We start from the raw sequence: 18,455 nt of genomic DNA, 5'->3' as shown, positions 1-18,455 counted from the left end.
GAATTGCTTTAGTGCAACGCTGACCGTGAATCCAAATAATCCGGTGGCGTTAATGGGACCCTTACTAGTCTGTATTCTCTAGAGATTCTCATCAACTGACGATTGTGCAGTCTAGTATTATGTTCCCAGGCTAATAGTACTTGCAAAACCGTCGTTATCGTCATCGAAAGCCCAGCAAGCATAGAAAGAGTAATTCTACCCTTATGAACAGCACTGATCCAAAAATACTCCCTCTTTCAATCATATTTTCACAAAACTTCAGTACTCTTCCTTCACCATCTCTTTCCCCTCAAGTATATCAAATTTCCCTTACTCTCAACATACCTCTCATTTGCATCCATATGCTTCGAAGCAGATAATATACCAAACTTATTCGAAATTCTACCTATAGAACCTATTATCGTTAAATGACGTCAAACTTGTAATTGCAGGCAAAACGACACGTGACAATAATGTTTATAATACGCGGTGTATTATAAGACAAAACGTGCGAGATTGCGAGACGAGATGAATATTAACAGTGGCGTCAAGTAAAACTTTCGTAAATCCAAAAAAATGTGAAATTTTCTTAGAGAGGGGCGAGGAGGCGAGAATAAAAGGCTGGTGAGGAACATCTACAATTGAGATTTAGAGGGGGCAATTCGTTACGATTAACTCCACCTTATGCACCGACGGGTTCCCAAGAAAATTGCTGCCTACAACCCCGAGTCCGTAACACGGTATATACTTAAGGTAGTCCAAGAAATCTAAGAATCGAGCTGCACCCAGTAAAATTAGGCCACCCCTAAAAATGGAGTCGATACAATCCTATATCGCCAAGGTGATCATTCCTCGACAGAGCCAACGTACAATTTCTCCTATTTAGTAATCTGCGAAAACATTTATATCGATATCTACACAAAATACGTCTTTTAAGCCCAAAATAAGTATATTCGTGAAAATGTCATGGAAAATTCGCTATTTAACGAGAATAGAAGAAATCATTGAATTTTATAGTATATAATGAAATTGGGGATGTTGATCGTAAAGCAGTAATTTCGAGGGGTAAAATGGAAGGCAAATGGAGAAAAGACGACGAGAGGAGAAAAAGATAGAGCTGTGGTTGATAAGGTGGGTCTACGTTCTATATGTATATTATATAAAAAAAAGTGAAGGAAATAAGGATCTCCCAGGTAGTTATAGAGGACGTACGTAGACTCAATTGGATCGATGAAGCAGATTCTGGAGCAGAAAGGCCATTGAGTGGCATCTCATTATGTGCGATTCTTCTGTTCGACGAGCGACCAGCCATATCGTATCGCAACCCAACGTTTCCGCTACTCTTACACGAACCCGATGCCACTAAAAAACCGTTCGTATCTATTCCTATAGGGGAAGGAGTATTCACAAAAATTGCTGTCTTTCAAGCGTCATTGTTATCGAGCCTTTGTTGTCAGCTCTGCCATTTTTCGACCTACTCATCTTCTAGCTAGCCATGCTAAACACCGAGCTGTGTCTTCTCCATAGGATATTCGCTTACAAAGTAACCTTTTTTTTGCTCTCCAACATCGGATGATTCGTTGGATCGTGAAAGGAGTCTCTGTTCGGAACGATCGTGTCTCCCAAACGCTCGAGAGACTTTGTTTTCTTTGAAAATCTAAATAAATGTCAAATTTTTCAAACGATTTATTCGACAATTGAAAGCGCGCAACAACTGGCGCGTTCTTGACAGATTTCTTCTATGAATTTTTGCTGACAAGGAAATCTGATAGTCGAGGGTAGGGATCAAACATGGTGTAGAGGCTCAAAAAGAGTAGGTAATAGACCTGTTATCGTCGCATTTCCCAGGCAACGCGATTATGCTGTCACTTCTTCACGGAGAAGAAGAAACTTTAGTTTATTACGTATTGCGCCTGCAAGGTAGAAAAAGGAAAACAGATATTTTCAGCTCTCCGAGGTAGACTTTCGAAGCATCTCCCTCTTTGTCAAGGAACGCAATAAAAGTTGGCAAATGCGATTAAACGAATATAATTCGTTTTTTCCATGTCGCCAGGTAATAAGTCTACTGTAATGTAGTTATTGTTACTCTAAGTTTTCAATCAAGTTCGATGAGATAAATTCAAGGATTGTCTTGTAGTTGGAGTAATAATGGATGATGACTGCAACAATCGGTTTTACATTAATATTTTTTAAATGTATAATTTTAGGGAAAGAAAACGTCTAATAATAATAATATAGGATCTTTTTGATTTTGCCCATGAATCGTAGCTAGAGGATACATAAAAGATGCTGATACACTCGATGTGGCTTTCCATCCTGTGCAGGCTGCTCTGTACATCGTGGAGCAAAACTACCCTTATAAAAAGGCAGGCATAAGCAGATTTTTTTAAACCTTGAAGCACATCGGGTCTGAAAAAAAAGTTTCCTCTACCTTATTTTTTCATTGAATTTACTGCAAAAAAGAAAAGATGAGTAATACAGAAATTTTAACAATTTCATTGATTTTGGCTCCAGGCAAGCAACTTAGGACTAATCTGTTACTCGACTATATTTTACATAAAGTGCATGTAAGCGTTTAACCAAGTCATATCATGATCTGCGATGACTTCAGGCCTAGCAGATTCGAGATTTAATATCTTGATGCAAATTTTCAATCAAGTCTTATAAGAAAGTATTAGAGAATTTTCTTGGAATGACTAATGAATGCGTTAAAATTTGTACTACATTATTAAGAATAAACGAAAAAACAGCTCGAGTTTTTATCAGTTTTTGCCCACGTCTGCAGGCGATTAGTGACTAATTAATCTTGTGACTCCATTTATGGGAAAGGCATGCAAGCACCGGAGAATCAACGTGATTGGCCAGATTATAGGATATATAATATATATATAGTATATAATTAAAGCTCCGATGGCTCTCGGACTCCTTGCAAGTTTACAAGCGCATTGGATCGAAGTTGCCAGCTAATAGCGAATGCGTTATCCATCAGGGAGAAATATTCCCAAGCCCACTCGAAAATCACCTCGTCGTAAATCTCGTCCGAGAGAGAAACTCAATAAACTCGATAGAAACAAATGTTGTAATTAAGGTTATCTCATTTACATTCGACCGATCGCAGACTCGTTTATTCGCCACTTGGAAGCTCTTCTCTTTCACTCCATTAAAATAATGACAGAAAAATTCAGCTCTTCTCTTAGAAACTCGTAGTTCCCCACAGTGCTTTACACCTCTCGAATTTAATGAATTAATTGGACGGATTGTATATAGCCTTTGCAGTATCTAAATTGTTCCTTTCTTGTTCAATCAAAGTGAATAATAGTCCGTTTAGAGTATCAGTACACAGATACATGACAGTATAACCGATTTATCGTTCATTTCCTATTTACAAAGAAGTCAAAGTAAGACGATTTTTATATAATACGGTCTTAGTTTTTTCTAAGCAGAGTTCTAATTCAGAGCTCAACAGGATATTAATACCGAGAGAAATAATCGATTCTTATGCATGATGATTAATTAAGCATGGTGTTGCAGAACGTTTTCATTGTTCGTCTTCATCAGGGTATGCGGGTAATTGTTGGAACATCACAAGAACGTACGTACAATTTATCGACCATTACATATACGCTGAATAAGTCTGTGTTCTCCCGCTTCGACACACACAAGCACAATACACGCGCGTGGACATAGTCGGTCGATGTTCAGCGTAGCGAACGACTATACGTAATCTTCTTTAGTCTGAAACTGAATGGCTCTTTCACAGAGCTTGGCGGAACTCCTAGTTGAGCCCGAGTCTTTGAGCTTGTCGCGTTCGAGCATTTAGACTCTCGGTTCTCCTTCAACTATCAACGTTACGCCACTGACAAACAAGCCCCCCCCCCCGCGCTCCTCTCTCTCCACAATCCCCTATCCTGGCCTCCCTAGCATTTCATATTCAAAACCCAATCAACTGTGTTCGCCAATTATTATTATATAGTATTTTGCACTTTCCCACTTCCCAAACTTTCGAGAACTTTAATTATTCACGGAAATATCCCAACTATTTACACTATTAATATTTTTCTCGGACTTTGCAATGATCATGAGGTAAAAAGAGCAGACTGAATCCAGTAATTTTCAAATGTAAATAAGAAACCTGTAGCAAAGGTTTAGTGCTAAATTATGCAAAGACTTTAGCACGAAGCAAATGTAATCGGATTTTACTGGATGGCTCTCGTAATCGAGTCCGTTAATTGATCGCTTGATTAATTTTTATCGAGACAAAGACTGGACACAGCTTTAATCGAAAGTTGCTGGCTAGTAAGGAATCAAGCGTAAATTATCCGCGCCACCAGGAATCTTATGGAGCAACGCAATGACGAAGAGACCACTGAGAGTGGAAAGAAAAATCCTGACGAAATTTTAATACAAAGAGGATTTCCGATTTGAGGAAATCGATCGTCAAGGGACGTTTCGAACGCTCCCCAATAAAACCACTGCGATAGAAAAGCTAACTTTGGCCTAGGGTAAACTTTTCTTTCGAGCAATGATTTGGAATAAGGCAGGGAAAAGTAAATTTTAATCAGCTGAGGGAACTGTGTGCTGCCTGCTTCTCACTACGTTCTACTTTCGTCGGAGAATACTTAGCTCGTGTGAGAAACACAAACGTGAAATATATTTTATTCCAGCGAATCTCAGGAATAGACCAAATTTTCAACGATCCTTCTCAAATTCAACGTTTGATTATGGTAAAAATCATTTGTTCGTCCACAAATCAAAAATATAAAAATTATTACAGTAGTAGCATTACAAATTTGTCTCTCGTATTTTCTGGGTGAGTCTTTCTTTCAACAAACAAATCATTTATTGATAAAAAACAGATTTTTAGACATTTTCGAACAATGTGGTCTTTTATTTGTATTCTTTGCGTTATAGCGATATTATTTCTCGTATCTTTTAAATTCAAATATTATGTAAAATCACGTCTTTCGGTAAATAAGCCGAAAATGCATTTTCCTTCCTTGCAAGATATAAAAATGAATAAATCATGAAAAGCTGCATCGATCTCGATGGTCAAAGAAACTTTATTATTTCCTCGTTCGTAGCTTACACGGCAATGAAAGTATTTGTATAGATCAACTTTAAGGATATTTTTTTTTTAATTTCTTTATCGTTTCATGCATTTTTTTAGTTATTCAAAGCTTTATACCTGAAGAGTATACCTTCTTTAGGGAATTTACATAGTAAAAATGCCAGTGAGAGTGTACTAGTAAATACCAGTGCTGCAAATATTTCTGATAACCTTTTTTATAGTGTAAATATACGGCTTCCTTTGTCCATGCTCTGTGAAAGAAATACGCTGAAGCACAATATCAATCCGTTAATTCTTTGGACAAGTTGTTACACTCTCATAAAGTCATTGAAGGTTGACAGAACTCTTTTTGAACCTGGCAAAGTTGGTTTACAACAATTTTAATATAATAATGCATCGAAACAATAAAAACTCGAGGGTTTTCGCGAATTTTTTGGCTATAATGTATTTTATTAAAAAAAGTGAAAAATATTCTACAAAGTAAGCAGTATAAAGTATAGAATATTTTCATTTTTATTTAAAAATGATTGGAACTTATCATGTATATCAAGGAGAAATGTGACTTTTTTAATGAGAGAGCATCATCCTATAAATACGAAGCTAGAATTCTGTGCATGCCGAGGAGTCATCGATTAAAATCTCGAATCGTGTCTAATTGAATCTGACAAGCTCAGAGAGCTACGAAAACATTTATCAGAGCTGAAAAGGAAGTTTTAAAACGAAACCTTGTAAACTGTCAGGCTGATAGGAAAAATTTGTTCAGAGTGGTAAAAGTACGTAGATTTATAGTTTTTTTTTAAGTGCGTTTAGCGAAACTGTGTATTGGGATGAAAAGTGTGTTAAGCCGGTGAAAGAGATGGTACCTGACGGGGCTGGAAGCTTTTTACAACTGGTGTAATACACTTTACTATGATCTGCCAGTTAGGTTGAAAATCATAAAGTCAACTCTTTTAGACTGCAAGAAGGAAGGAAGGAAAGAAGAGGGAAAGAAATGGAGAGGTAGAAGCAGACTCAAAAGGATATAGCTTTTGCTCTACGGTTGGTCATATCGGTTTTAGCTACTACTGCTCTCTGGCACGACACGATATTTCATGATCTTTCATGTATAAAACGTGCAACACACACGTGTCTTATCACTTTGCGTGCAATCGTAGCATAGTTCAAACTGACGATGGACCTAAGTCCAATAATTTCTTCCTCACTGCAATAGTGGCATCTGACAATTTTCTCGAGACATAACGTGGCCTTTGCATGAAGTGTGCTCAATATCGAGAAATATTTCGCTTTGGTCTCAGCTACTTCATCTTCACTCACCCCTTAAACTTCATTTTTCCCAACCGCAGAAATCCAAGTCTGGCGTCTGTATTTTGCTTTCAACTTGTGGCATTTCGTAATTTCTTCAAGACACAATGGATCTTTTATGGAAAATAAAATAGCTTAAGAATATATATGTGTATTATATTTTCAGCTATAATTAATTATAATCCAGAAATTTTTCTGAAACTTCTGTTTTTATGTATTCTTAAATGACATATGTATAACGCTAAAAGTAATAAACTGTGACAATAATATAAGAGAAAAATTAATTAAAACCAACAATCTCGAAAAATACTTTAGAGCACTTTCAGATTAAAAGTGTATTTTCGTAATGCCACGAGGGTTAATAAGCGAAATCTGTACCAGAAAGCTAATTATCGAGGAAAACACCTGAGACAGTATTCTATATTTTTGTTTATTTTAGAGATGAATTGAGAGATTTAATTAAAATTACGCGAAGAGAGCTTAATTCTTGGCCGAGTTGATTAGCCGAAGGAAAAAGGTGTCCTGATATAATAAATACTCTCGTTTAAGCATGTTACTTTCTCTGATGAACCGTGAGATGTTTTAATCAACCGTTGTAGGAATCAGAACCTGGTCATAAAAAACATAGCCGTTATACCCAAGACTCGAGAAAAGACCTCTGAAAGATTCCCTCTCGATCAATCCCCTCCCCATTTCACACAAGTCTTAGCCAACATTCTTCACCTCGTTCATTAGGGTAAAGTTGGGGGATAGTTGGTTCGCATGTAACCCTATATTGTAATGTACCAAGCAGCGATGAGCATGAGAATTAACCAGAAACTCCTAAAAAACTTTCCGAAGGATTGTTATTATATGGTGGAAGTTTGCACACACTAGGAACTTGCCTGTGGGAAATGCGTGAAGAGAGATAATTTTCTAGTTGCTGATTAGAGAGGGGGCAAAATCTACTTTGACTCGCTGTCATTGCGTTGTTTCAAAGACTCGTAAGAACTCCTTGTTTGACCTCATAGATAGAAAACTTGATATCAGTAGACGCAGTTACTTCCGGGTCACGTGCAAGCTATACGTATTCAATCCAAACTTTGTAACCTCAACGTCATTCATTTCTCGCTAAAATTGTTTACCTTGTTTTTGAGTCTGCACCAGATCCATATAGTAGATCCCATCTGTTCATTTACTATAAGTAATATCTCAATTTTGTCCTTGGATACATCACGTTCCGCACTCATTTCCGTGCGATTGCAATTTTAGAAAGTTATCGCACATCTCTGACTTGTTTTTCCAATACATTTTTCCGCGTCAGATTTAGATCTACATACGCTTATAGGATTATCGCGCAGATTTTTCCAAGCGAGATGATGCAATATTGCCAATACAAAAATAGAAATATGGAGACCGAAAGCCTAGCCAAAAATCAAGGGATTTGCGTCAGTGCGTCAATAATTGTTTACCATCACTGGGAATGTTTTTTCTTTTATTTGTTCGTCAGAATAGATACAATATATAGTATATAGCTTTTTTTCCATACAAATATGCCGGATCAAATTTTTGCAACTTTTGTCATTTTTTCTCCTCTCTGAAACAATGCCTCGATCACTTATATAGGCTTACTCGATATTATAATTTGTTATATTACTTTATTTTTTTCTTCGATTTACAGCTTTGCAAGTTTCTTTCGTCTATCCAGAAGATTTAGTGTATTCGTAGGGGGTTTTCGTTACAATTTAAGCTGGCACGAAAGATTTAACAAATGCTCCTTGCGTGCTTTGAAATCGCAGCACCTGCCTATGTCCCAGCTCCAGCCTATTGTTGAAATTTATAAGAGTTTTCTTCGTCCGTCGACCCTCTACCGATTTCTGATCCTTTTCCACTGGAGTGGAACCACGAACAATTTTACCAATGGTCGTTGGGCCGCCCTATTCGCATCGCCTCATTTAACGACAAGCTACCGTAACTCGTGACAATCTTGCAAATTTAACTCACTCGAGGACTAGCTTTTATACAAACGATGACCCTTTTTATTGCCAAAGATATTATAATTCGCATATACTCGTATGGAATTTTGCATAATCTACTAATTGTTACGTGTGTTCTCTACCGCATCTCCTTCCAGCTTCTTGTTACGCATATAAAACAATACTGGCCAAAAATAAATTCCAATTAACACTTAACAGTTACAAATATAAATTTGTTGGTTGTATACTTATATAGACAGTAGCTACATATATTGATTTCATTTTACGAATTTGAATCATAATTAAATTTGAACAATAGAATTAATTAATTAATTGCGATTGATGTTTTTCCAACACACATGCATAATATTATTTTTGTGGATAAAAATCTTATATCGCGATTAATCGTGACGTTCCAATTTCATTACTTGGCGTTGCGTGATAAGAAAATGCAGGTGAAACGACAGATGAGACGAGAGCCGGATAATTTTCTTCAATCCTTTATATGACAAGTCTATTATAAACGAATACTTTTCTATTTCCCCTCTACTTTTTCCACATTTTTCTCCATATTATCATACTTAATAAATGCTGAATAATATATGTTGGTTTTTTATTCATTTTTTGCCCTTACTGTCTGTTATTATAATAATCCTTACGATCGAGGGAAAAGATAGCGATTCTTTGACGAACCGTGGCACAATTCAGTAAATTCGTTATACAATTCAATCGATATGGATGGAAAGCAAACAGATTAATCTGTTATAACCATTATTGTGTGTTACGTATTGACCGAGCAATGGTATTTTTGAATATTCTCGTAGCCTTCGCAATGCAGCCTCAATGACAATCGTTTTTCCTCGAGTTGAATCAAAGGAGAAAATTATTATGCTTATGTAAACTGAAATGGTGAGACATGAAAGCCAGTCATAATAACACTCCATGAAAATTTAGCTACCCCGAAGAGGAGCGTAAACGTTTTTCGTTATACTGCCACTATTTTCTAATAAATCTTGAAAGTATGACTGAAATATGTGGGAGAGATATTTGCGACGTGGAATTTCAGTTGGGAAGCTTGACATCGATAAAGTTTTAATCAAGCTCTTGCAATGGGTTGATTTCAATACTCGCAACGTCTCTTCGATAAAATCAAATTGGCTGCTTTGATAAATACTGAGAGTCCTGTTACGTTATAGTCCCATTAAATAAGCAATAAAAATATTAATATCATTTCATACCATACTGCATCACATAGTATTTTTTAATGTTTTTTCACAATATTCCACATTTGAAGTTAAATCAATACTAAATATTTTTCCTTTATCAAAAATGATATTGCGAATGATTCATTACGAAAGTCAATTTTCATAGACACAAATTACAAACTTGAAGCAAAATTTCACTGTTTGCACCAACCTGTACTTAATTGTTTGGTTCTCGACAGAAATTATTGCTGTTCCGATTGGTCAGAGTTGAGTTTGCTTAGAATAAATGACAAAAGTAGTAATAAAAGTGTATAGCCACAGCTTTCGGGTGGACAAAGGGAATAAACAAACGCATTTAATATTACTTCCAGGTTTTGGAGCAAAAAAAAATTGGGCCAATATTCATCGTAGGTCCTTTACCATGGTCGTTGGCTTTCTGGTCAAACATCAGTTGTGGAAGAGAGAAATAATTTGATGTTTGAGAAGAGTTCAAACATTTGACATTGATTGAGTATCGAACCACGAATGGAGGGAGGAAAGAAAGCAATGAGGAAAAGAAGAGAGAAACATAAAAGAAGTAGTTGAGAAGGTAAGAGGCATGATTAAAAAAAGATGGGATTTGATAAAGTTTGTAGTAAAAGGTTTGATCACAGTATCGAGCACAAGGAGTTGTCGTTCTCTTGGATCATTGAGTCTTTGGAAAGGACACGAGTGAATAGAAATAATGAAGAAACAAAGGGGAGAAATTAGCTTATGGATAAGGAAAAGGTGGAGGGGATTTCAGAGTAGCTGCTTGACTGGTCGACAGATTCCGAAGGTCGACAAGAGGGTTGAGGATGCAATCGCCAGAGCCTGCAACGCAATGTCCATGTGCACCTATATTACAACCTTTCCGAGTTCCTTTGGTCGTTCTCGGCTCGTCCACTTTACCAACGGTGGATGTCACGGAGCTACCTTTGAATGCGATATTGCTGAGCAGCTTTGTAAACTAGTTAGGTAATTTACTACTACTAATTTTGATCAACCTCAAACTCCATATTCGCCGTACATGGGAGTTTCCAGCTTGTCAATGATTGACCTACAAGTGGAACTTTGTCACTTCACACACCCCCAGAGCTCAGTTATGCCCTCAATGTTTACTGACCTTTGGATTATATTTAAAAATTATATTTTAAACACTCTCCTCTCTGCTATAGCTTCAATCGAAACTCGCTACCAGAAATCCGGTAAAATTGCAAATTGAAAATTGTCAAAAGTTTGGATTAATCTGGGGAAAAACGGTGCGAAAGAAAGTAGGGAATGGGGTTGATTTCACCCGAGAAGGAGAGGTTATTTATAGGAGCTATGGGAGCACGTGTGGGTGATCAAATATTTACCGGTTATAGTTTTAGACGCGCGAGTCGATCAGGTGTGGGTGATAAAAATTCTCACCCTCGAAGATTTCAGGCTATGATCGCTCGTAAAATGTTTTCAGAGAGAGTTGGACAGGTCGAGTGCGTGCTGTGAGAAAGATCAAGGACGATAAAAGTCAAACCAGACTGAAGTAACGACGACTCGTCTGACGTGTAATTTATGAGTAGTTTTTCGTTTCACCAGCACCTATACAAGACAAGAAGTGTCTCGTCTCGTCTTTTTTAAAATACTTTTAAAGTTATTATATAGAGTCTCTTCAATGCGAATGGACGTTATAACCTGTAACTAACAATTATACCTCCACATATATAAAAGTATAACGCTACTTTTGATAAGTTCAACTTGAATATAGTAACAGAGACTATCTGTATACTCTTTCAACGAATAATCCATTCGTCAACATGTAATTATACAAGGCTGAGCTTGAAAAATTTATTAGACTTTTGTATTTATACCACTGCAGCTCGGCGTGAATATCAATTTTTCTGAAAACTTTTTAAAGTATAGTTATACTCTATGTATATAGAGTTTAACACACTGTATCGCCACACGTCCTTGAGAAATAATATCCCCTGAAATAAGGATTCCTTTGTCAATTTTACTTAACTTTGAAATAAAACAAGTTCAAGTTTACCAATCGTATGGCTTGATTATCACATCAGACCTCGAGTAAATTTACTTTTGTTAAGCTCGTGAATATAACAAGAGCTACGACTGAAATTCGGCTGATCACGAAATTATACCAATTAGCGTAGACACGACGAGAATTGTATCGTGGTTGATTAAGTGAGCCACACGGGTATCAATTATACAAAAGCCTACCAGTTCATTTAGTAACGTATAGTGTTATACTAGCGCACATATACATACAGCGTTAATTCAGATACGGTTCCCCCCATTTCACGAAGGATCTAGCGTTGAACATTGGAAAATACATTTATCCGCCTAGTCTTTATGATAACACGCGTAAAATTATATTAAAACCACGTATTATCGAGGCAAATCAATTCAAGCACAATTTTTAAAAACATTCGTCTCTCCACTTGTTCAATTTCAGCTCTAAAACTATATACATTTTTTCGAATATCCGATATTCGTCATCATTTCCTCTATAAAGAACGAACAAGTATGAATATTTCACGATGATTTTATGAAAATTCGAAAAGTGGCTTATGGCTCTGCATATTACACGAGCATAATCAGCAGATGTAATACGACGATACGGTTAGAGTGTATTGAATACATCGGTTAACTTTTGAACTTTTTGCCCGACGGCTTGCTTTTATCGCTTTATCAATATCGCGATATCGTTATCGGCTTGACATGTGCGCGTCGTTCAAGTTCTCGCTTGCAAATTGCTGTCACGCATATTTGACACATTGTTGCTCTCGTATATTTTTCCCATATATGTCATCTCAGGTTATCCCGTGACACGCCGTCGAAATACAGCTTTCAAACGTAAATACCACTCTTTCTTGCAATGATTATGCTATAGCACATTTCGCACAGCACAGCATTTTTCGTTTATTCGCATGCAATTAATATTTTTGAGAAAAAAAGTTGTAGAATATGCTCGAATACATGTTTTCTCGTTAAAGCTTGTCGTGATTCGGAAGATTTTTATCATCAAAAGTGACGCTTCTATAAGTGCACGTATTGATAAAATGCAGAAGAAGGATGGAAATACCCTCGCGTGGTGAAACTTGACGAATAAATTTGCTATTTTGCGTGGGAGTAGATCCAATAGGAGGAAACGCTTTTCACGAGATTTCAGAATGAATTACGCGGGTTTTTTATGCGCCATGTTGTTCAATGTAACAGTCATGATTTGTTTGGTTAAACGTCAGTCGCAGAATGCACTTATCTCGCAAAGTCTGTCGAAATGCTTGGCGTAAAAGTCTACGGAGATGAAGAAACATTTCAATGAATTACTTCATTATATATGTACATTTAGCTATTTAAACATTGTACGAAAGGATTGACACTCATTATTTCTGTCTATTCCCTCCTCCACCTTATTTATATCTTTCTTTTACGATACTTCTTCAATTTATTCTTCCCTAGAAAAAATAAGCAAAATAGATTTTTATGAAACTTTTTTTCGTGAATGTAATTAATAAAGTTAAATGTCGTGTAATTACACATTACGTTAGAGAGAGTATCGTAGAGAGCAACGAAGCGATCAATTACATTTTGTTCGCAACTATCTCACGATGCTATAACATTGCACAAGATCAGTTATAAGGACGAAAACAATTTCATCCTCTCCAGTAAGATTCCTTTTTTGTTTATCGATCATTCCTTATTTAAGCTTCGCGATATTTCTAGAGGACGGGTTATTTCTCCTCGCTTGCCTGACAATTTTTTGCATCATTGCATCAAGATAGTAATCTCTATAGGTGGAACGATAAACGATATAAAAGTAAAGAACGAAAGCATATTAGTAAAACACGAGACGATTTAAAATCAATAAGGAATCCGATGGTTTTCTTCTTTCATATCCAATTATTTTCAAGTCGTCTCTGTTATCCGATGTTTACCGGAAGCACGACGTGCGAACGCCTATAACGTAATATTTCGAATAGAGATGAAGGGATAGAGAGAAGCTGATAAGACGCGATTATACTTCTTAACAATAAACAACTGGTTCGATACTCCAAACGATGGATATACTGCAAGACACAAGCAATCTGTAGCATACGTGGAATAATAAGGGTGTGGAATTAACCAGATAAACGCTGTAGAATAGACGAACCCTGCTCAAGTATTTGTACCGTGCTCCAATTAGATTTCCAATTGAATTCGGGCTATTCGTAAATACCATGTAATACCCAACTCCGCGAATGTGTCACTATCAACCTATTATATGGCAAACTGTGAAGCACTACTGCGAGCATAATCTAGTTTGCATTATTGGAATAAATTTCAATAGAGCCCGTTAATTAGCAAGAATAATTTCATGCGTGCTGGCAATTGATATTGCTATCGTGATTAATGTTACATTCGGATTTAAATATCGAGGCTGGTTGAATGAAAGAAAAATGATAAGATGTATTTGATCGAGACTTACGTGTGCCATCATGGCTGGATAATCCTGAGGATAGAGCAGTAGGGCTCCAACGAGGTGTGCTGCCGAGAATACGACACCAGCGATGCAGGCGTGTCTGAGTCTGATTGGCAGGAGGGCATAAGCCATGTAAATGAAGAAACAAACAGCCCAGGCAGCAGCTAGTGGACCACCGGTACGAAGATTTTTCGCCACTGGCATGGTTCCGTTCTGCCTATCCTCCTCCTCGTCCTCCACCTTGTGCAGGTACGCCAGATGAATATTCAAGGTCACCTGTATAGCCAGCAAGGTCACCAAAACTAGGCCACTGACCCCAGCCAGCCAGATCTCGTTCATGCCTGGCCTCGAGATGGTCGCCACCAGTGCTAAAAATCATTTGACAAATAAATATATACATATGATTCTGCATATTAACGAGCTCGTCTAGAGAGCTCAACGCTGGATGTAAAGACAGAAGCTCTCGTGGCTTTATTTAATCAGACTGAAAAACCTAATCTCTCCTGTCCTTTTAAGGGTATACGTATATATATATATAGTTAATGTAAGATAAATACTGCTGTGATTATCCGGTAGCTAATAGCCTTTCAGCTTACAAAGTGTCTGGAGCTCTTAGATCCTGCTGTGAGATTGCCTCCTCGACTTTCTATATTATTTAAAATACTGTCAGACGAAGAAGTAGGAAAACAGCCCAGGATGACGTTATTTTCCACGTTATGTCGCAGACGTTAGTCGGTTAAATAAAACCCTTGCTCAAATAGCTGGGAGACGACGACGAAGTAGAAGACAAGCGACGACAGGATAACTAAAGAGTTTATTTTAATTTATAGAATTAAACGTTTCAGCTCCAGCTGTCAGCTACTCGAGAAATTAATACTCAATTTCGCGGAGCAACGGTGAAGAAGAAAACTTTCTTCCCGATGTTTTAAACCGGGGATAATAGGTCGAAGGAAAGGATTCCCCGTATTGTTGCAGCATCTCTCATGACGCTTAATTTGCATTTTTCAGTCGTAGCTTTTACCCGCGAGAGAGCGACGGAATAAAATAATAATTTGTCTCCGCGCGATTTCATCCGGCTTTTTTCTTCCCTCCTCTCCTTTTATGCCCTTTGTTTTTCAAAACGCACAAGCAGTGAAAGTGTATTCGCAAGTCCAGAATATATATAACCGACACAATTTTCTTCCTCTCACTGATGGTAATCGAGAGGGATAAAATATGTAGTTTCCTGATGTAAAAGGCACTTGGTTGACTTTATAACAAATCGAAAATTTCGTATATAGTAGACAATTTAATTATGAATAAAATTTATATGATAGTTTTCTGTGTAGTTTTCTTTTATTTTTAATTAACGAAAGTAATTAAGAATGAAAAATTCTTTAATTCAAGGCTCCCCATTGGAAGAGGTATCTCGTGATATTCTATTATAGTCAGACGTCGCTATAGAATAATTCGTTGAATATAGTAGGAAGCTTCGAAGTAAGGAATTTTTTGTTCCTAATAACTTTCTCATTAAGGGGACTGTGCAAATACCGACAATTACAGATCGAATACCGCCATTTACTGCTTTGAGAATATAAAAACGATCTTTCCAAATTAATTTATATCTCAGTGGAGAGTTTTTATAATGACTCGTGAACTTTAATTACCAAAGCGATCAGTTCTTGCTTATTTGTTTTATACGAAGTACTTCATCGATGCAGTTTACCCCACAGTCCTCTAGTAACCAATCAATTTTTAATGACTCCAACAATATTAAGGTAATACTGTTATTTAGATAGATAATCTTTCGTTATATTAATGGGCTATCGAGAAAATAATGACGACGCATTTCCATATTTTGCATATGGAAAAAATGCCTCGTTACTTTTCCATAACAGCCTAATATTATCCAAAGAGTTTCTGAACTCTTCCGTGGAAAATTAATATTGTGATCGCGCATCGTTTGGAAAATTTATTGACTCACATGTTTTTGGCCAAAAGTCGAGCGCGTGAATTTATATTTGACAGGAGAACGTTTTGTAGTATGTATATCGGGCGTTCTCGATCATGGAAAGAGCAGAGTACGTACGTGGACGATGAAAATCGACCGTATCTATATAGTATACTAGTAGATGTAATCATATGTACAGGGTGTTTTTATAATAACTAACTTCGGACCGCGGAAGTAAAAACTCAAATATCTGTGTATATGCAATTAAATCAATTGTTTGTATTTACACACATATCTAAATTTTAATAGAAATAGGGACATTCGAAAAGACAAGACTTTATGCAAAAAATTAATATTTTTTATAGTTAGAGAGACGAATGAGCTTTTAGGTCCACATGATCTGGGGCAAGTTGGAGTGTACACTTCGTATAGAACGAGGCCCTTAAGACACTCCTGAGTTGAAACATAAAAATTCATTTATCTATGTAAAACTTAAATACGTGTGCAAAAAGATAGGAGTTATAAAACAAAATACATGCAAAGAATTCATGTGTTTCACAGTTATCGAGGAGATAAAGATTTTCTTACAGTTATACGCCTCGATATTCAGGGACGCATCAAGCGTCTCACCCTGTATCTATATATATATATACATAGGAAGCGCTCATTTCGTCGATTGAGCAGCGCACGCATTGCTCATTCAACTGCGGCTATCACGTTTGGGACTAGTGACCCGCTTCTGACCCGCTCTAAAATGTCAGTAACAATCACTCTTCCGCTCCTGTATCGATTTTTTTTTTCTTTCTAAAGGAAAAAGTCCCACCTCGTTTTCCCTGTAATCAATCTCGAGCGATATCTCTATACATAAATTAAATCCATCGCAAACTCCGATAAGTCCATCCGCCGATAATCTCAGACGTGAAAAGTTTACAGTGACGTCACAACAGGTTCTACGTAAATTAATTGTGAAGTTTAGACTCACCAGCGTAGATACATATGCATATCAACAAAGTTACAGCTAACGATAGGTTCTCCAGTCTTTGCAGTAGAAGAAGAAGGGGCTGACCATCAGCCAGCATTAATCGCAAAATCAGTAGTAAGCCCAGGGCAACAGCTAGACCCGCGAGTAGGCAAAGCACGTGCGTCATGTTACTCTGGTTCATGTGCAGGAAATAACGTTGATACAACATCTCCACCTGTCAAAAATTAAAACCACCATTTCGAGAGGTTATTTTCATTGTGGTTTTGCAAACAATTTTCAATCATGGATATGTAAAATCCAATTATAATGTACGTGTAGTTTTATTTTCCGAGAGTCGATTGATTTTTTATATAATAATAAGGCTTCGGGGATGCTTGTAACACGATATCCTACAGTCTTTCATCGTATATTTTCCATGGCTCCTCTTTTCTTAAATTAATTCAACCAACACTCATAAAAACAAGCTTTATTAACGCTTAATTTCCTCGTCATAATATTCTCATCGGTTCGTTTTACAAATTTATTATCGTATTCATGGCCAATATTGAAATTGGAAGCTAGAATTTTTCAAGCAGTAGCTTGTACTCCAAGAGCCCAGCATTGAATTCAAGGTCAAAAATTGCAGAAGAAAATTCCTTTAGTCTCCGACGTATATAGTCTGGAGTAGTGGAAGAGGGTTTGTTTTCTCCCTCCTTCAAATACTGGCAAGTCCTAATTTGGGAGTGGCCCGAGGCATACATGACTCAATCACCGAAGTCTCGCAGGATTGGCTGTTGAAAATCATGATTGATTGAGAAAGTGAAAATGAAAGGGGGAATCTAGAACGACCGAGGCATGGACAACTCTTTTGCTGATTGAAATTTGTATCTTTATAATATAAATAGAGAGTCGAAAGAAATTCGTCAGGCTTTTTGGAATATTTGACGTATACGTATAGCGAAAGTATCTTATCACTTTGCGAGGGATTATCCTCGTGAACCGCGAAAGACAGGAGCGCTCTGCGTCTTATCGACAATGCCGTCCGTCAGCTACTATAGTGATTGATAAGATTCTTTGGCAAACAGAAGCATCGCTCGCGAGATTTCCTTGCAATTTTACGACCTGGCAAAGTATGATAAATCTATCCCCAGCCATTGCAGCAGCGGCCTTTTTAAGTGATTGCACGAGTGATATTAAATATGTCATTGGTGCACGGGGACCCTTGTAATCGAAGGGGAGGAAAACTGGAATGCTGAGAACACTGGAATGTAATAGGCAGTGGTTGCGCATTGATCTTGAATTCCTAAAGTGGCGCAGGATGGTTGACCGAGGGTTTCGCTGAAATCGATAATCCTTTCGTATCGAGTGGTATGATCAGCGATTAGCCAGACGAACAGGTGAGATGAAACGATCGTTGACGATTAAACTGGCTGTTTGCTCTCTGCGAGCGTCGGATTAACCGATCATACCCGAAGCCACTTAAATAACGAATAAAGCCCCAAATCACACATCTCCACCTTTCCCAGCACGATTAGCTATAACGACTCGCTCAATTATCCCCTGATTTCATTTATGCTT

The 18,455-nt window shown here is 37.2% G+C and overlaps 1 protein-coding gene across 1 annotated transcript in view; it reads right to left on the bottom strand.

Moving 5' to 3' along the window:
• The window catches only part of LOC136784200 (adenylate cyclase type 6-like), a 79,181-nt gene that overhangs the window by 36,784 nt on the left and 23,942 nt on the right, over nucleotides 1-18,455 (bottom strand). Inside the window, exons 5-6 of the mRNA XM_066744728.1 lie at nucleotides 16,899-17,112; nucleotides 13,993-14,354 (exon numbers count right to left, since the gene is read on the bottom strand). Of these exons, the coding sequence (XP_066600825.1) occupies nucleotides 13,993-14,354; nucleotides 16,899-17,112 (576 nt within the window). The remainder of the gene's footprint in view (nucleotides 1-13,992; nucleotides 14,355-16,898; nucleotides 17,113-18,455) is intronic.

This window comes from Prorops nasuta, unplaced genomic scaffold, assembly GCF_024137725.1.
Source record: "Prorops nasuta isolate Cenicafe-Biocafe unplaced genomic scaffold, Cenicafe_Pnas_1.2 PNAS00050, whole genome shotgun sequence".
Taxonomy (NCBI): domain Eukaryota; kingdom Metazoa; phylum Arthropoda; class Insecta; order Hymenoptera; family Bethylidae; genus Prorops; species Prorops nasuta.
This window is presented reverse-complemented; position numbering and strand designations above follow the sequence as displayed.